Genomic DNA, 20,291 nt, shown 5'->3' on the forward strand with positions numbered 1-20,291 from the left:
ATATTAGCTATCTGGCCCGCCTAAAACACCATTAGAATTGGCATCGGTCACGATCACCGTGATGAATAACAGTTTCAGCGCGAAACATAATTCGGGACAATATTCACTCGACAAAATTACGCGTTTCCAGGACGGAATAAACTCATTTATTACCCGACTAGTGTGGCTAAAATGCTCTCTTCGTGATCCATCAACCCTGCCTGATAGAGCGCTGCTATCGGACCAAATGTCAAATATAAACGAGCCGACGACGTAGCAGGCGATTTAAGGCAACCTCCAGTGTGTTGTTAAGGGGGGATTCGACTGCATAGAAAGAAAAACGTGCGCGTGGAAACTCGGGTACGCGTGCGTTGCGTGCACGCGTTCTAACGCCAGCGCGCGTTCTAACACCCGCTCAACACGGTTGGCTACGTAGAAAATAAGTTAAGAATACAACACACACAACACCGCCGCGCTCCAAGATCACAGTGCTCCCAACACATTAGCGGACCACTCTGGTTACCCAGTGTAACGTCACCGTTTATCGTACACATTTGATGGAACTATTTTTTGTTGTAGATAACTGTGACCAAAATATATTACACATGTGGTCCTTGGTGTTGGTGAGCTGCGTGGTAAGTCGTGGCGAGAGGTTCGGCATGATTGTAGTGTTCGTAAACACGAGAGAAGAGCCTTGAGAGGGACGTAACCTCTCATCATCACTGCCTGTGGGCTCCCTTGAAAACACCGCGCGTCGCTGCTTTTTAAAATCAACAATCATCAACGGACTCTGTGATAAAGAAAACACTTGCATGTCTAAACTCCTTGAATGGACAAAACTTGTATTACGGTAAGTGTGTGGTGATGATGATTTTGATGATGAATATGACTATTTTGATGATGATAGCGATGAGAATAGAGATATGCCGTTTTTATATGTGCTGCTGATGGTGGTGATTAAAAAACCAATTTGTAATCATGATAAATAGGGGAATTTTTTTCATTATTTTTCTGAAATTTTCATGGTGATTTCACGGTGTTGATATCAATGGTGGTGATCAAATTACTGTATGGGTATTGGTGATTTTCATGATGCTAGTGATAGTGGGTGATGTTCAAGGTAATGATGATGCTGATAGTGATAACGATGCTGATGTTCATGATGTTCATGATAATGATGCTGAAAAATGCTAACCTGGTCGCTGTTCCTGATAATGATTACAAAGATATTGATGGTAATGTTGACGACGGGTGATGTTGACGATGGTCGTGAGAGAGGTGATCACACACACACACGCACGCGCACCTCGGCTCGTGCCGCTTTGTTGAGGATGAGTGCTGCTCGTCTGGACTTGTCTCGATGCGGCAGTGCTGAAGTCTGGACAGCACCCGGCCTTTAACATCATCGCAATCATCCTCCAGCACAGAGTGGGGGGGGGAGGCTCCAGGAATAGGGGCGGGGCTTCAGCTGAAGTAGGCTGGGCCTCGACAGGAGCCTTTCTCAATGGGTAGCTAATAGGTCACTCTTCACTTGCCAGTTTAAAATAACTGTTCATCAGGACACACTTTTAAAATGTGATTCTTATCAGACAACATTGTGTAATGTGCACCCTCCAACTCTTAACCACTCTATCTCTCTAAAGGGCCATTGCTCGAAACATCGCCGATTGTTTATCTTTTTAAGGCCACGTGTTTTTTGTTTGACTGAAGGGCCATTGCCCGAAACATCGCCGATTGTTTTTCCTTTTCAGGCCACGTGTTTTTTGTTTGTCTCATTTCGCGTGGTCTCGGGAAGGGGCGGAACAGAAGTGGGCCGCGGTCTGGCGAAGGGGGCTGGGCTCGGTTTGTGGGGCGGAGCTTAGGGGGAAAGGGGTGGTGCCACATAAAGCTTCTTTTGCTCCAGATCATCATCGTCGTCCGCTATTCCCTATCCACTGCTACATTTGAGACAAGAGGGCGTTGAGGAGTGTATGCACACGCGACAGTGTCTGGCACCTCCGCTAGCTGTAATGTCAAGGTGAGTTGGTCTTCGCTGGTTCTGTCACAGTCCTCAACTCAGAAGTTAATGAGTGACACGCGTGATGATGACAACGGTCGACGCACTGAGCTGTTTTGATTCGTAAATTAAATGACCATAATGGCCATCACCGGGTGTGCCGTGTCTGAGTCGATGAGCCGAGAAACAGGACCATAATGGCCATCATGGGCTATGGCGGGATGCACTGCAGAGTCCGATTGCCAAATTTAGAGTGGGCAACTCAAAATAGACCAGGCAGCCGCCATGCGTGCGGCACGTCCCATCTGTGTGCACGTGCTGTTTGTGTCTAGACTGCAGAGGATACATTATACGGATGTAACTTTCAACAACTTGTCAACTTCATGATGCACTAGTACTAACTGGTAACGGGCTTCTCCGCTTTCAATTGTATGTAGCGTCACACTCCACAGAAAGCGAATAATTTAGATGATTGATAACTAAGCAATGTGAGAGTTCGATTCGCCGCTAATGAGCGCATGGCATCTTGATTACTTTCAAGCACTATGCTAATTGCAACGTGCTTTGCCAACTTTTTTATCGGCTCAACTGGAAGAGAATCTCTGCAATTACTGATGATGTGTGCAGCGCGTTTGTAAGTGTCTAACACGAAACGTAAGCAAAGTATAACTTTAGGTTGACCCTGACCTGAGTGAAACCAATGAACCTCCAACCTAATATTAGTGAGCCCAAAGACTAAATACATGTACCGGTAGTTAGTTTTCGGGCGGGTCTAGTTATTATAATATACTCGAATGCATTTTTGCCAGATGTAATATTTCTAGCCCTTCTAGAACGTTAGAATGTACGTTGTCGATATGTACTTTAATGTATATGAATTTTTTGAACCAGGCCAGTGTCTCTTGAAATTATCTGCTGGGTAATGCCTGGCTAAAAAACCGGTTCACGGTTCATTGGTAAAATTCTAACTGTTGTCACGCAAGAAATTTTACATTTTCGTTTTTATCTGATTACCTTAATTAAACCACGCAAGCGCGAGGTGACATTCGAGCTTGGAACGTCATCCATCTGTGCGCGTTTTCTCTGGATACTCCAGTTTCCTCCCAAAGAGCACTTGTTAGTTCAGAATGAGAATATTTATTCATACAGGAGGAATCCGATGAGCTATAAAGTATTTTTTCACAGATTTCCAGTAGGGGCGGGTAAGAATGTTACAACAACAAACAATATAAAGACACGATAGTAGTGCAAATTACAGGAAAGGCAAACAAATCATCAAAAAACATGACGAAACTAAACCATCCCCGTCTTACCAGGAAAAGTCCACTGAGGTATTAACTTATTTTTCAAAAACGACCTGGCCACAAAGTGGTTTATCGTGTGGAAATGTATAGCAGCAAAATAATCTAAATAATTTCAATGCATGTTTCGAAATGTGGAGGGAAAAACCGGAAGACCCGGAGATAAAATCCAAGCGACCACAGTGAGAACATGCAAACTCCAAATATACAGCAGGCGTCAGGATCGGGAAAACCCCCCCCCACCTCCTTCATACCAGGCGAGGAAGATAACATCACACCACCGTGGCGCCCCTGAAATAAATACAATATTTAGATCAATTCCCAAGCTCGGGGAAGGCAGTAAAACAGCAGCAACAACAGTCCCAGACCACATCACTTCTCAATACAATACCAGCCTGAAATTGAGTTTTGAGGAATTCGCTTTCCTGCGCACAATGACGCACTGCAGGACGAGGGCCGCCCTACGCCGTGCGGGTCGTCTGGGTTATTTGACTATGCTTCATCACGCTGGTCAGGGCAGGTAGGCGCATAGTATAGCACAGCAATGGATTTAACTCCACTCCCCTCTGCTGCCAGCAACGTGGCGGAGCCCTGCACACCCGATGGCAACCAGGCGCACATTTGCTTTGCTTGCGAGTTCAGACGCGATCTGGTCATAAGGCTTGCTGTGTACAGGGCACTCGTGTATTGAGGAGATATGTGGAGGGTTTGGGTTTGTGCATTGCAGCCGCGTGGAGCTGTCCGAGCTGGAGGGGGTGCTGAACGAGCTGTGGAAGGCGGACGCGAACCGTTTAACTCCTGGGACTCACTACGCCATCTCTCCACAGGTGATTATACATACAAAAATCACCCAGGAATGTCTGTCCTTAACTCTCGTTACGTCACTCCACATCGACCAGCCCCCCCAATTAATTTCGAAGAGCAGATGACGTCCTCCAAATGGACACCCCCGCCATTATTATTACCTACTGTAATGAGCCAAGAATGTCTGTGTGCAACGCTCGTGACGTCACTCCACGTCGACCAGCCCCCCTCATTAATAATCATGAGCAGGTGACGTCACTGCACATCGAACAGCCCCCGTCATTAATAATCATGAACATGTGACGTCCTCCAAATGGACCCCCCCCATTCATAAAAAATGAGCGGCTGACGTCACTCCACATGGGGGCCGAGGCGCCTCCTCCCCCTCCTCGGCGTCAACTGACAACCCTCACTACAAAGGCCGAACCCTCACGTCACGCGATCTCCGTAACGCTGTTGAGACATAGACGTAAAAAGGACGTCATGATGAACAAGGGATTATAACCTTACAATGAAATAAGTCTGTGTCACCTCGCCCTTACAAATTGCACACGCATTAATGTAATGAATATCACGTCGCGGTCTGCTTTTCGCTTGCAAGTTTCAGATTTACTGCAATACACCCGTCCTTGGACGGGCAAAAGGCTAGTGAATAAATAGGGACGCAAGGGAATACGCAAGTTATCACTATTCAATTATAACGTTGCGTATATGTGCTAGATCATACAGCACATTTAATGTACAACACAGAGTGCTTCATAGTCATGTATGGTTACCATCGTCACCATCAGTCATGATCATTCCACTGCTAGATGGTCTCGTCAAGCCCACTTATGAAACACATTTTCACCTGACCTGACTCTTCCTTTGATGCTGGAAAATGTTAAAGTCAAACTAAAAATCAAACATTCAGAAATACTGCATAACATTGTTGCTTTAGTTGTGTAATCAGTTATTACGCATTAACTTGATGTTTCAGGTGTTAAGTTTGTATTTATATATTTTTTTATTATAAACCTCATATGCTGGTAGAGCAACACGCACAGTTGATAGGTCTGGTAGGCGTTACGTGACAAAGGGTTGGAACCACTGGTCTACACTTATAGACTACAGAGCAACCACTGCGCCTTTTAGAGTGAGCATGTATGTGTGTCGTACACGATTGATATCAATGTGCTAGACTGTAAAGGTAGACCACTGGTTGTTCTAAGCTGTAGTGGCATCGCTGTGAGGTCTCGTTGGGTTCTGTCGCGCTGTGCCGGGATGTGGTGTCTCACAGGGCAGAGCGGGGTACGTTCCCCCAGGGAGCGACTCTGCAAGGGACTGTGCCGCTCGTCCTTTGTTCATCTTCGTGGACGAGGCTGCGCTTCAGAGCCGAGACACCTACAGGAGTGAGAGCCCATGACAATAAGTACATGTGCTGCCCCTACCTTATGTCGTGCATTAAGTGTTTTTTTTTCTAATTGTCAACCCTGCTTAAAAGCTTCTGGACAGCCCGCCCCGCCCCTCCCCTCCCCTCACGTGACTTGGGAAGCTTTTAGCTCCGCTTTTGCCTTAATAGGTGCTCGTGACGCCACTCTACATCGACCAGCCCCCCTAATTAATATTTTGCCTTAATAGCACTTGCTCCAAGAAGCTGTATAACTATTGGGGGGGGGGGGGTCTTTATCTTTGTGTGCGTACTCTGCCAGCTTTCATCGCATTACTCGACAACTACGAGGAGCAAACGGGCACCACCGAGACGGTGACGGCCGAGGAAGTGCGGGAGAACCATCGCTTCCTCGACGCCGTCATGCAGACGGCCGTCATGAAGGTGGGAAGGCCCGCCGGACAAGGCAGCTGGACTGGGGGTTACCAGAAAATGTGACATCACAAATTCATCGTCAACCGTGACTAATCCACTGATGGATAAAATACACAATACAATACAAAGTGTATTATGTTGAAATAGCGGGGATGGCTGGAGTGGGGGAAAGGAGTTATAGGCTCCGAGGGCAGCAGAGGAGGATAAGCAACTGCCCGCTGAACAAAGGTTGACTGCGGGATTTGACAGAAATAAAAACGGCACGCAGCATGATTTCCATTACTTTTAACGTAAAGCAAAACGAAACGCGCAGTTGAACAACTTCGCCTCCTTGTTTTAGGCTGTCACCAGTGGGAGAGATGGTTGAGATGGTAAAATTACTCATGTATGAACGTCCGAGTAATAGGGACAGGGTTAATTTAACGAGAGCCGAGCGTATGAACACGTGGAAATGTGTGCGGATGCAATGTTTGTGTAGATCGCCCACGAGTTCCTGGCGAGCAAAGGCATGGCGAGCAAGGATGCTGGAAAGTTTAAACAGCACCTCTACCGCATCTGGTTTGAGCTGTACTCGCGTGGAGGCTGGTGAGTCGACATGTATGGATTCACCGATTTAAAAAAAATGTTACACTCACGTGCGTGGATCTAAACCCAGGGATATTCCTATTGCCATACTATCGGTGGTGCAACTTGAAGCTACATTATTTTTTGGGGAAATTTCCCCCAGTATTATCCCGATTGTGTTCTTGGTGTCATGTGACACGACACGAATCCCATTTGGATATCTTGCAGAGCAGTTCAACCCTTCGCGTTAAGAGAGTGATCTAAGTAAGCAAATAACAGAACTACCTGTGATCTTTTGATTTAAAGCTTTCGTGACTGCAGGGATTCATATTCTTGGTTCTTTCGGTAAAGTCACGTAGAAGGGAAACAATAAAATAATCTATATATATAAAATCGCAAATCTGTCTGTCTGTCTGTGTGTCGCCGGACCATACGCACTTTCATTGGACGGCGGTTGCCCCTGGCAACGGGTAGCGACGCATTCGCTGCGGGGTGGACGCCATTTTTAATTTCCGTAAAAAATATGCGCACGCATTAACACGCGACTCTGAGGTAAATTCATCAAAGTTTCACGTCCTCTTCACTCCCCCCCCCCACCACAATGTGTGCAATTACTATTATAGGCTCGGTAGATAATATAATTATAGCGATTAGACAGTATTATTGTAGCGCGGGGGGGGGGGGGGACGGCCCCGGTACCCAGCCTCAGCCGGGTGGGCAATCTAGGCGAGGCCGGAGGCTCTGCACGGTACTAGGCCTCGACACCCAGCACGCGACTCTGAGGTAAAATCATCAAAGTTTCACGTCCTCTTCACTCCCCCCCCACCACAATGTGTGCAATTACTATTATAGGGTCGGTCAACTGTGTAATTACTTTTAAACCCGACGCGCCAAGAATCGATTCTCTGAATCGCACAAAGGAATCGAAAGTTGTAGATTCCTTTAGATTCCGACGATTCCCGTTTACTATAAGTTGCTTAAAGTCGATATAAACTGCTACGAACGGGAAATATCCGGCGTTGACCGGGGCAAAAATGTAATTAAAAACTCCTGAAAAAATTCAACAATTAAATAACAATGAAAATGAAACTCTATCATTCAAAATGTAAACCCCCAACGTGCCAGGAATCGATTCTTTGAATCGCACAAAGGACTAATCGAAGGTTGTAAATTACTTTAGGGTCGCGCTTCCTGTTTAATATAAGTTGCTTATAGAGTTGATATAAACTGCTACGAATGGGAAATATCCGGCGTTGACTGGGGCAAAAATATAATGGTGAGGCCGGTTGTGAGTGGCGATTGTGAGTGGTGATTAGTGGTGAGGGGAGGTTGAGTGGTGAGGGTGAGTGGTGAGGGTGAGTGTTGAGGGTGAGTGGTGATTGGTGTTGAGGGTGAGTGGTGATTGGTGAGGGTGTGATTCGTGAGGATGAGTGGTGAGGGTGAGTGTTGAGGGTGAGTGGTGAGTGGTGATTGGTGAGGGTGTGATTCGTGAGGATGAGTGGTGAGGGAGAGTGGTGAGGGAGAGTGGTGAGGGTGAATGGTGAGGGTGAGTGGTGAGTGGTGAGGGTGTGTATATATGTAAGGTCATTAAGAAATATATTTTTCACCCGGGCAACGCCGGGTACTACTGCTAGTAAAACAATACAATTCTCACGACGTTTCGATTGCAACACAAGCAATCATCAGGTGTGAAAACCACAGCAAGAAAATTTGGTTTTCACACCTGCTGATGATTGCTTGTGTTGCAATCGAAACGTCGTGAGAATTTTATTGTTTAATAATTTTTGTATTTTTTTTTATTGTATCCCTTCTACGTGACTTTACAGAAAGAACCAAGAATATCTGTGATCTATTCAAGTGACCTGTGGCCCACACAGTCGAGGGCAGCACTTGACCACCGACTATACATATGATGCTCGTCACGTGACAGTAAAACCAAAATATTCTCAGCGATAGAATTTAGCCAAATAAAGTCGAAAAGCAAATTTTATCTCACGATTTTTTGTCGTCACTTGTGAGTGGGCTTAGACCATCAGCTCACCACACGTGAGAACCGTTTTCTTTACGTCAACTCCTCAAGTTGCCCACTCTCTCGTGTTGTGTGTACATAATTGCGTCTCCTTGGTGAACCCAGCGTCTTGTCACCAGAGGCGTTCCGTGGCAGTCTACACTACTAGGTGGTGGAACATTAATGCCTATAGTGGGAAGCTATCTGTCTATTAATGGGACAACTCTTGACTTCTCGTAAATTGGCACCAATTGTACTGGGCCTGGAGAGGCGTTGCGTCGAGTCCACCACGGACTGGAATTGAAGCTTACAACCTTCCAATTGCAAGTCGAGTGCTATACGGCTGAGCCGTCAGCACGAGCAGTTTTTCTTCCACTGCAACACTTGAGAACATTGGGACAAGGCTAAGAACAAGGGCTGCATCTGTACACACCCTTGTCCTCATAAACTTTGCAATTTTTGTCATTATCATCAACAACCATGATCTGTTCACTGCTACGTGAAGGCTTCCCTACACTGTTGCCATCCCGGACTGTCCTGTGATATCGAAACCTGTTTTACCCCAGTGCACGAGTTAATGTTATCGGCCCATCTCTGCAGTGAATTTTCTTTTGGCATGTTTTTATTAGACTCTGTCCACACACCCACACTGCACGTACAATTAAATTGCCGGGAAAGTTTAGAAGGGGTATTTTGGAACATCTGGCACAGACTCATCCAGAAGTTCACAGCGGCCCAAGCACGAGAGTGAATTCCATGCGAATTCCATGCGAGGCCCCTTTCATGAGTGGCAGGATACCCGGGGCAGGATACCCGGGGCAGACTTCCCCCTTTGCCTCCTCCTCTCGACGGCCCTGCAGTCTGGACATAGCCACTGCAAATATGCACGTTTGTGACTTGCTGATACAGGTGTATGTTAGTGGAGAGTGACTGGACAAAGTCGTCATGTGGATGCAAACAAATGTTCTCTGAAAATAACTACCTATTTAAACACCCGTCCACGTAATACAGACTTTTCAACGACATGAATAAAATCGCCGTCATCAAACTTGTGTTTATTTATGCTTGTATTAGCGCCGACTCGAGTGGCTTCGAGCACGTGTTTGTGGGCGAGACGAGGCGCTCTCGAGAGCTGCTCGGATTCCACAACTGGGTGCAGTTCTACCTCCAGGAGAAGCGCGGCAACGTCGACTACAAAGGCTTCGTCGCCCGCAGATACAAGGATAAGGTCAAGGCACAAATCCGTACACATGCTGGTATAGAGCAGCAGCCAGTACTCGAGCCAGACCAGACAACCCCAGCAATAAGATCTATACCCTCCAGGGCTACCTCGAGCGCAGTCCACGCAACCCTCCCCGATCCATGTTTTTAATTTAAATGGAAATGTTATTCATGACAAACTGCACACACCCGATGGTTTATATGATGGAAGGCCATGGGGAAGGGAAGTGGGGACCGAAGTTGAGTACTTCTCTCCACCACCGAGTGCTACCACTGGACCTTTCAGTGCTAACTCTAGATAGCCCAGCTCGAGCTTAATTTATCAGCCACAATGATCCCCCTTATCTTACTCCATCCACTCTGCACTTAAAATCTCCCTCGTCTATGCCCATCTGTCAGGCAATGTTTCCCCATTATCTGTCTGTATGTCCTCATTGCTCTCACTGCATCACCTTTTATCAATCTGGTCTCACTCGCCCTTTTGTTTCCCTTCGGAGGTGATGCCAAGCGGTGTCATCTACATTGTATTGGCCATAACCTCTTGACCTTTTTTTCTTCTTCCGCACCCCAACTCTATTCTTACCCCTATCGTTGTTTCTCTCTGCTGCCCCCCCCAACCCCCCGCTCAGCCTGATGAGGACGACCACCTGCTCACCCTGCAGTTCAGCTGGAAGGCAGCTGTAAAGCCTGCGGGCAGCTCCTTCATCGGCTGCAGCCCCGAATTTGAGCTCGCCACCTACACACTGTGCTTCCTGGCTGGCGGAAGCGGCCGGGATGGGGAGCGTTCATCACGATATCCCCTACGCCTCGATGAATTCCGCCTCGAGCTCATATGCCACCGCCATGGCTCACACATTGGCACAGTCTATCCCGTACTGCTCGAACACAACCTTGACACTCAAGCCTGAGACACGCAGACTCCAGAAGGCCAGATCTTAGGATCAATGTCTAGGGTCAGGGTTCCAGGGTGAGTGTCTTAGGGCCAGGTTTGCATTTAATTGTTTCGCAATTCGACTACTCATGATAGGGTTAGAGGAACTCAATATTTCAGAGGAAAATGGGTTTCAAGACAATTATCTTAAAACAATAAATTAGGATGTGTACATTGAGACCTGGCTATATGAGAGAGTTTCAGAACCAGGGTCCCGAGACGTATCCACAAAGAACCAGGATTTGGACTAGGCTACAGGCAAACAACCAGCAACTCGTCAATTTCTGGCTCCGAGTAAAGTTTAAACGATATTCTCACATGTGGCAAATTGATGGTCCCAGCCCAGCCTAGTTAATACATGAAGATGGACAATCATGGTTATTAGGGTGTATTCACGATGGGGGCAGAACGCATATTTTCATGGTTGTGGCAAGGCAGACCTTGGAAGGATGTTTTCAGAAGATATACGATTTCTTGGGACCCCGGTTAGGGGAACCCAATCTTGTGGTTGTTATAAACTACCCTTGAAGGATGTGGAGGAGCAAGGTCTATGCTATTTCACTCTGCTGTCACTCGATAAACATAGGAGTTTTAAAAATACTTCAACCTGTGCCCAGATGCCAAATCACAAATTTAAAATGAGTGTAGAGTTGCTTATAAAGTGGAGATGGTCTACTAAAATCAACCTGTCAGCTCTTCCTCTGGGTGTAAATACAAATGTTGGGACTGGTAATCGTAAATATTATCAACGCGCATTTCATTTCAATCCCTTTTTGTATTTTTTATCACAGGACAATACTTGATCGCTTATTTTGGCGACAAAGTAAAGATTGTGCCATAAAATTGTGCCACTGGTGTGATGGCCAGAAGTGCGTGTTAGACTCGTTACCAAAAACGATGCATTTAATTAAGTCACAATGCTCCCTAAAGTACAACTGTTATATGGGCCTTTATCGGTGACTTATCAGTGGGAGACTGCAATGCCATCATTTATGACTACATCTCAAGTACATGACCAACAGTCTCTGGAGATTTCGGACGTCCTTTACTCAATTGTTATTATCGCAATCAGGTTGTCACCTGGCTAAATAAAGGGTGTCACTCGTCTAATTAAAGGTTGTTCTGAATGCATCTGTATAATCTTTCAAGCTTTCCAGGTGTTTGTTTTTCAGTTGAAAGGTGTCTTTGAGGTGGCAGACATACAAACTGGTAACATTACAATGGTGAATACCAATATTAAAATACATCCTAGCAGACTCGAATATAGTTTTATCATTACAATAAAAGTTGACGCAATTGCCTGAGGATGTTGCATTTCATTTTAGAGTCCCAGTTTCCTATGCAGGAGAAAAAGTTACAGCGTTTTTTTACTAAGTCCCCACAGAGTACTCTTCTCCTCCTCCATCGCAATGCCATTCTGTTTCAAGTTGGCTCATGGGATGACACCAAGAGACTGCGTCAAATCGACTGAGCACGGAAAGAGGAGTTAGAGAGAAAAATTAAAGAAAGATTAGTTGGAGTGATAGTGTTGAGTGTGAGCAAAAACGAATGCAGGAGAGTAGTAGTGAACATGAGAAAGATGAGGGGAAAGAGAGGTGTAGATGTAAATTAGAGAGATTTTAATGTCTGAAGGAGAGAGCATGAAAGTTATAGCAAACCAGGCTGAGAAGGTGATAATGAGGGAATGAGTGTTACATGGAAAAATAATATGAATGGTGGAAGACAGAACGGAGTGTGAGTGCCAACTGGAGAGCTCTCGCGCTACCCGACCAAGCGCCATCTTTTCACTTCTTTAGCTTCTTCTGAGCCGCCTTCTTCTTCACGAGGTGCAGCCTCCGCAGGGCATTCATCTGCGACTCCTGTGACGTCGGCGCCTTCCCTGCACCATTCCCTGAGCTGCTGCTTCCCCCACTGCCCGCAGTGATTGCCGAACTCGGCGCTGCAATCACTGTAGCAGTAGCTGCCCCCACTGTCGCACCAGCCCCAATGCTACCAGTTCCAACACCGGACATTCCCGCTGTGCTGATGGTGATGCTGATGCCACCGCTGCTGTTGCCGCCAGCACTAGTTTTTCCCAGGCTGCTGCTTGATTTAATGGACGGCACGGCCATCAGGCCTGCTGGAGACACCGGCCCACTACCACCTCCTGTTGCTGCTGCTGTTGTTGTTGTCCCCACTGAGGAGGCTGAGGGCGACGCCTTGAGGAGCACCTTGACAGAGGGCAGCTTAGAGGCCTTGGTAACCTGGACTCCAGGAGGGGCAGCTGTGGAAAATGACGAAGAAGAGACTGAGGGCATCTGCGATGACGTTGATGACGACGATGGTGACGACGACGACGACGTTGAGGATGACGATGAGGTCTTGGTGTTGAAGTTGGCGGCCCACCCCGCGAGTCCACCTGCCCCCGTGGGGCCGGCAGCCGACGCTGCGGAGCAGGAGGCTGGAGTCGACTGCAAGGGGGCGACGGCCGAGGAGGACGTACCCTAAGTGCAAAGGAACACAGAGCAAGCCATCCATATATACAGACAGACACAATTTACACCGAGAGGATGGTTATAAACTCAGCAAGATGTCATAAACCACTTTGGGTCATGACATGATTTGTGTTTTCTTGTCAACCTCCAATGTCAGCAGTGTGGGTGTGTGGAGCGAGATGTAATGATTGCCTGGTGGCCCTTGATTGGTGTAGTTGCTTGTCTTCTCCTACATTATTAACAGCTGCCCCACCCATGCTGCTGACACACTTGGGCTACGCCCATCTCTAAACCTTTATAAACAGTTTGCCTTTAGAGGCTAACCCCCCCTTTTCCTGATGACGACCGCTTGTGTTGTGATCGAAACGTCGTGGTTTTTGTTTTTCATTTTAATTTTATTTTTATTACTGAAATAACCAATAATAAGTCTACATTATAGACAGGCAGTACGCTCACCTAGGTTAAGAACCAGGCTCCAGTTTACATTATAAACTGCCAGTACACTCACCCACCTTAATAACCATTGCTACAGTCTACATTATAGACTACCAGTACAATCACCAAACTTAATAACAAGGCTACAGTCTACATTATAGATTGCCAGTACACTCACTCCGATTAAGAACCAGGCTTCAGTCTATATTAGTGTTTTTTGTTTATTATTATTTTACTTTTCTTTTCATTCACTTTATTTTTTAATTATAATTTTCTATCTACGTGACTTTACCGAAAGAACCAAAGAATATGAATTCCTGTAGTCACGAAAGTTTTCAGTCAAAATTTAACACAGAGCAACATAAAAATCTTGTTTCTCACAAGGAAAACGAGGAAGGTATGCAGGTATTGCAGGCTTGAGACTGCGAGGTGGCCAGAACAGGAGATGGCCCTATAGCAATGGCTTTAGTCCACAGGTTCAACAGATTGGATGTATCGACGGACTGACTATGAGCGGAGTTTTCTGTATTACCCCTTGTGTGCATGCCTCTTCTCCAAGTACTCTGGTTTCCTCCTACATGCTAAAAAGTTTATAATTCAACTGGGCAAACATCCCAATGCAGCACATCCCAAACAACAACAAAATCTTCTACAATTAAAAAAACTAGAAACCTAACAACATTAGTCAGTTCTCATTAACAAAGCTTTATACTCGTGTCAGACAGTCTGGGGCACAAAGCCTAGGAATGCACCTCGAACACAATGAGCTCTTAGATGTTTTTAGATTGTGCTTTCCTTATTAAAACATTTTTTTTACAAAAACTATGCAATATCATATTATGCCTCATTATCTACAGGTCCGCAAAAATAACAATGCCATGAGCATGTTAAGTTCATACATGATTTCTCTGTAGGAAAATGATGAGCATGTAGATGTCACAAAAAAAATCCGGAATAGTTTAATGAGAAAAATTATGTTAACTCAAGTGAGGCAGCATGGAATGTGAGCACTCGTAGAACAAGATGTGGCACACCAACATATAAGTTGACAATTTAGACATTCGACTACAGAGAGTGGTGTGTAGTCTGAAGATTACAAAAGTTGGTGTGCCCCTTTCTGTTTAATTGTAATGCATCTGTTTACTTGTTTTTGCCGTAACCAATTGTAACACGTCCATGGAATTACCCAAACACAGTACAATACTACGTATCATAAGCAACCGTAAAGGTGATTTGGTCAGCTCATGGCAGTGCACCTTGAGTTCGGAGCGCTTGAAGGCCTGGAAGGAGAAATCCGATGGGCTCTTGTTTTCTGGCTTCTTCACGGCTGCCTCCTTGCTCACGTAGGGGCTCGGTGCTGACGACAGCGACATCGAAGCTTTGGCCACCACCTTCTGCAGCTTGTGGGACTGCACGGCCTGCAGACGCACCCACCACACGCACACAGGCACACGTGTACTTATAACCTTACACACAACCATCACCATCCGTTACGAGCACGCAGTGGCGAGACATAATGGGCATGGGCGCTCTTGCAAACAATGAAATGGGGCCCCATGTCTTAATTTCTTCTTTCAAAGTAGCTGGTGCCTGGGCACCCTCCATCCCTTGGGCTCCAGTGCAGTTGAACTGCCTGCACACTTGATAGCTATGCCAACACGTTTTCGCATACAGCAAAATCTGTACGAGTTAGTCGTCATGCACTCCTAAAATCCAGTGAGCTGAATGTTGGGAATGATTCATCACACAGAGATATAAACATTAATAATATGCATATAACAAAGCTGTGATTCATTGATTATGATGGTCACAATGCTAATTTAGAAGTTATGAATATTATATGGAAATTACATTGTTAACAAGTCTGTATAAAGTCAATAAATAACACATTAGAAATAATACAAATTTTATAATAAACGTGCGACCAAAAAGGAAACTCCTGAATCGAATCGTGACTCTGAAGCGAATTAACTGATCGTTCACTTGTGGGGGCAGGAAAATCGGTACACGATTAGTGAACATTTTTGAGACATGCATCTGAAAATATACATCAGAGGTACATATTTTTTAACATTACATGCACGTTAACAGTATATACACTTTCTCTGTAACTATCTATTACATAAAAAAATAGTTACAGAGAAAGTGAAAAGTGTGAATGTTAAAATGAGATTTCACCTGCAATAGATTATTATCATGTAATTAAATGTATTTGTCAAGACGGCAACAACATTTTTTGTTGATGTGTTGCTCCACCCTCGCTGTTCTGCGTGAGAGCATGTGACCATGTGAGAGTCTGTGGGTGTCTGTGCGCTCGTACCATCTTCTTCATCTGCTTGGTGCAGCGAGCACAGTACCATACAAGGCGGGGGTCAGTAGCCTCCTTGTCGGAGACACCTGGGCGGTGGCATTCCTGGTGATACAGGTCGTGGCAGTCCTGGCACTCAACCAGCTGGTTCCCCGGGCTCACTGTCATCTGCCTGCTCAGACGCAAGCACACCACACAGATAAATTAACTCGCGCACTATGGACGTGTGTAAAATCGCTACTTAACCCTCTGAACAGGGGTGAGGAATGTTTTCCTATCCGAGGGTCAAACAAGACTTTCACATACCTTTGGTGGGCTACACATTAACACATCTGACCAACTCGTGACAAGTTTGTTACAAAACATACGTATACAATAATACACTCCACAATCGCCCTCACACTCACCGGCACACAACGCATGCCAGTCCCATCTCCATGGCGAAATCGTCGGCGTTGGTTTCATCAGACAACTCGGGGCCTCCGGTGATGGGGGCTTCCTGTGCCGGGATGTCGGCCACACGGCTCGGGGCCGGCTGCTGCGGTGCATGCAGCAACGGCAACAGCGCAGGGGAGTTTCCCCCGCCACCAGCGCCATTCCGGCCACTGTCCACTCGCTCCAGCTTCGGCTTCTTGGGGTGCTCATGAGCCACATCCAGCCCCTCCGGCCTAGCCTGTACAGTCGCATCCAACACCATTCACTTGGTGATGATTCATGGATTAAAAAAAGAATACATTTTAGAATCGATTGATTGGTAAGCATTTCAAATGGAGAACACAGGGCATGCGGCCTCCTAAAAATTAAGAATTCACTGCAGTGCGTGTCCAGCGTGACACAGTGATGACGTGATCAATCCTTCCTTACCTTGACCTCGGGTCTAGTGCCATTCCAAAGCTTCACTCAATATTAACCAGAGTAACACTCATACTTAATAGTGGCAACTATTAAGATTACTATCATGGCAAAAAAACAAACTCTTGAACTTAAAACACATATTTGGAGAATTATATGTGGAAATTGTTTATTTAATAAGGCAAACACTAGATGCAAATTGCATGATTAAAAAAAATGCTTCATTGATTGACTTGACCAATAATAAAGTCATTGTTTCAACAGCTTAAGGTTGCGGTTTTGAGAATTAAATTAATATACATCCAGTGCACGTGGGTCCTCTGTACGTGCGTGCTCTGGGGTGCACGTGTGTCCCGCATGTGTATTTGTGTACGTCTCGTGTATATGTGTCGTACCCTGTCCGTCTTCCTGTCCCCGTCTCTCCTGCTCTTGTCCGAGGGCGGTCGTGTCCCATGTTTTCCCTCGTGATGCTTGGAGGACGAGTGTCCTTTGCTTCCTTTTACGGCAGCTTCCAGGTCCTGCAAATGACAGACTCAATCTCTTGGCCTGCAATCTAAGGGAGTCCGGTATACACACTCGGCCTTCTGCATGATAGAGTTTGTATTCACATCAAACAAAATGCACATGTACCTTTGCACAAATGCAACATACATTTTCAATGGTGGAGATATAAATTACTGCAATGTACTTAACACCTTGGCATCAGTGCCATGTTTATTGCATGTCGTAACCAAGCATCCATATACACGTACAAATTGTTTAGCACAAGACTTAACACAATTTACAATTTTAGGCTGACCCAAGCCTTTCAAGTAAATCCAATCAACCTCCAGGCTCGAATTCCTAGGGACCCACCTTTCATAATTTAAATTGTATGCTTATAGTTACATAGACTCGTCTTTTGTGCCAAATATCAGAGAAAACTTCTTTAACGTCACTAGAATTTACAAAAGTCACTCGCTCATTTTGTCAGTCATATAATATGATGAATGTGATATTACCCATGGCATTAAGCTAGTGTTGGTAATGGGTGTTGTGGATGCATGATACTGATGATAAAAGTAAAGCTTTGAGTTACTTCCAATGTTGATATTAATTGACAGCAGAGGTGTAAGAAGTTGCTCTTTCTTACTTTGCTGTTTTTAAATGTATATTATCCCTCAATCTGTAGATATAATTTGTTTTAGAGCAATGACTTCTAGTGTATTATCATTCATTGTTTTGTTTAATAGAATACATAGTATTCTATAAGCAAGGAAGTAATATGCATTGCATATGATTGGCGTGATAAAAGTTCAGTGCAACTTTTTTTTTAATCCTGGCTCACCACATTTCCTTGCATCCTTCCGGAGAAAAGAAAATTAAGTGCTGTGACTCGTATTTTTTTCTTAAATGTATATATACACACACACAAGAAGAGGACAATTATGAGGGGAGGGGGAGGGGAGGGGGGGCCCAACCCTGTGGGGGATGCGATTGCCCGGATCTCCCGAACTGCGAGTCAGGGCGTCATCGAGCAGCATGCGGAGCCGCTCGGCCGAGTCGCGCGAACGCGAGCGCAGGTACCCGAGGGCGCGCACGAACAGGGGGTCCAGCTCCCCCGCCAAGACTGGCACTGCCAGGGGCTGCACCATCTCTCTCACTGGCACGCCAGGGGGCTGGGGGGGAGAGAAACCCCAAAAAGCCCACCTATGGGGGTGGAGAAAAGAGAGTGGGGAGAGGCAAAGAGAGGCAGTGACACGAAAGTGAATAAGTAATATTAAAAAAAACTTTTAAAAAAACACGCTTTAATGAAATGTACCGTACTAGGAATGGAAGAACTAAACGACTCCAGGAAGTGGCCCGGAAGCTTGCTATAACGTAAGGGGCCGTGGTGATTTACAGCTAACGTTAGTTGAGCGTGGACAATTAGACCCAAGCCGAAACATCTAACCTATAAAAAAAGAACGTTTACAAATATTGTTTACATTTTTTTATGATAGAATATAGTATTGTCATCAGTATGACATAAGTATACCAAGTTTGCAGTCGATACCACATTGGGAAGTGGGTTAAAATTGAGTTACAATATTTGAGGAAACAACAACAGAGTGAGTTAATAGAAAGCGTGTAAAATAAAAAAAAGTTGCAACAATCCATAAATTAGTTGTCCTTGACATTTACTTGGTCAATGCTTACAATAACTATGATAATTCCCTTTATACAGCAAAGCCACACTCAGTCACTGCATTGGGATGTTTGGCCAATTTTAGAAAGATAAAATACATAAATGTATAATCTCGAGAATGTATTATTAGCCACCTGTAGTGGTTTTGATTTTCCCTCATACCATCATGATGTTACTGATGTAAGTATATTCTGGGGTCTTTCGATGATGAACTCACAAGTTGCTAGCAGGGTCTGTAAGATGTACAAGTCTCTCCTTAGAAATATTACAAAATGTTGCCACTTTAGAAACCTAAGAAAAAGCCTGTCTATGTATCGGACACACACATTAAACACTGAACACATTAAGGGTGCCTTGTGTGGTTTAGCGGCTGGACAATTAAATTGAACCCAGATTATTCTAACGGCGTCTTCGTCGTATTCAGAAGCCTTAGACAATTTACACTTAATCCAAAGAACACTAGGGTAGCCTGGGTATAGGTGCCTTAGTCTGCATCAATGGGCTTCAAATACGAACCCTATGCATCATATGAATGCCTTAGTCTCGATCGATGAGCGTTCAGTATGCAAAGTGAACCACACGAATCTAATGCATTGCCTTTAGTCTGGTTCAATGAGCAATGAACATGAAACAAACCCCCCCCCCCACCCCCCCAAGGATCCGTCGTGTGAAAGTCCGTCTCTCCGAGCCTCAACAATGTGGGTAGCTTCAGCCTGGCCTCCTGCTTGCCTTGATCAATGATAATTATTCCCAAATATTCGATTAGCAGCGAACCCTAAGAATCGCAAGGTGTGAGGCCTGTGAGCTCGTATCAGCGACAATGAAGACATTGCGAACAGCAAGGCGAGATCGTGACCATACGATACACGTGTCCTACCACGGACACGGTTTCGAAGTGTAACTAAATTGCACGTTTTAATTTAAAAGCACAAACAAATTAGAGGCGTGCGTTACACGAGGCCTACGTGGAAGACACCTCCCCCCTCGACTAGCTTTAGTCGGAAAGCGATGACATCAATATATTATAACATGTAGACAAAATACAACGATTGAGCTCACGAACCGTAAAGAGAGACTTTGTTTGAGCAGCGGAAACCTTGCTCTGTTGAAGTTGTACTCATTAAACGCGTCCCTTCTCTAAGCTGTACAACATCTTTCGCTCAGAACTCAACCACCGACCGACCGGCTTCACGAATGGAACGTAGCGCCAGATTGGGCAGTGCCGATTCCAAGTTTAACACAATCTCCCCCACACGCCCCAAGTGGTACATTCCGGGTGGACGGCTTCACGCGGCCACAGCGGAGCGAACCATTGACACGCGGGGGTGTCAATACGCTCAACTACAGCGAAAAACAATGGCACGTTCCAGGGTTGAATGACCTACAATCGTATAACCGACTCCCCCCCCCACTCCCAATCATGATTCGTTTCCAAGATAACTTTTTT

General features: G+C 45.5%; 2 protein-coding genes across 2 annotated transcripts; one reads left to right on the forward strand and one right to left on the reverse strand.

The window, feature by feature from the left end:
• The first annotated feature begins 1,912 nt into the window (after positions 1-1,912).
• On the forward strand, positions 1,913-10,585 carry LOC144932588 (poly(U)-specific endoribonuclease-A-like). The gene is made up of 7 exons (XM_078856805.1): positions 1,913-1,996; positions 4,004-4,103; positions 5,360-5,471; positions 5,772-5,893; positions 6,363-6,469; positions 9,531-9,684; positions 10,307-10,585. The coding sequence occupies exons 1-7, from the start codon at positions 1,950-1,952 to the stop codon at positions 10,583-10,585; spliced, it is 921 nt and encodes a 306-aa protein (XP_078712931.1). The 5' UTR covers positions 1,913-1,949.
• INTS12 (integrator complex subunit 12) lies at positions 8,468-20,043 on the reverse strand. Its single transcript, XM_078856804.1, has 7 exons — positions 19,908-20,043; positions 18,138-18,366; positions 17,073-17,195; positions 16,233-16,498; positions 15,838-15,997; positions 14,774-14,935; positions 8,468-13,091 (listed from the first exon to the last, which is right to left on the reverse strand). Exons 2-7 carry the CDS (start codon positions 18,309-18,311, stop codon positions 12,393-12,395), a joined length of 1,584 nt encoding a protein of 527 aa, XP_078712930.1. The 5' UTR covers positions 18,312-18,366; positions 19,908-20,043; the 3' UTR covers positions 8,468-12,392.
• Positions 20,044-20,291: the final 248 nt, after the last annotated feature.

This window comes from Lampetra fluviatilis, chromosome 5 (assembly GCF_964198595.1).
Source record: "Lampetra fluviatilis chromosome 5, kcLamFluv1.1, whole genome shotgun sequence".
Taxonomy (NCBI): domain Eukaryota; kingdom Metazoa; phylum Chordata; class Hyperoartia; order Petromyzontiformes; family Petromyzontidae; genus Lampetra; species Lampetra fluviatilis.

Coding starts and splice junctions, on each gene's coding strand:
- INTS12 (XM_078856804.1), bottom strand. CDS start 18,311: ATGGTGCAGCCCCTGGCAGTGCCAGTCTTGGCGGGGGAGCTGGACCCC. Junction 16,499..17,072: donor GGGACAGGAAGACGGACAGG/GTACGACACATA, acceptor GCGACTGTACAG/GCTAGGCCGGAGGGGCTGGA. Junction 13,092..14,773: donor TCAAGCGCTCCGAACTCAAG/GTGCACTGCCAT, acceptor CTTTGCACTTAG/GGTACGTCCTCCTCGGCCGT.
- LOC144932588 (XM_078856805.1), top strand. CDS start 1,950: ATGCACACGCGACAGTGTCTGGCACCTCCGCTAGCTGTAATGTCAAG. Junction 5,894..6,362: donor TGCAGACGGCCGTCATGAAG/GTGGGAAGGCCC, acceptor ATGTTTGTGTAG/ATCGCCCACGAGTTCCTGGC. Junction 6,470..9,530: donor CTGTACTCGCGTGGAGGCTG/GTGAGTCGACAT, acceptor TGCTTGTATTAG/CGCCGACTCGAGTGGCTTCG.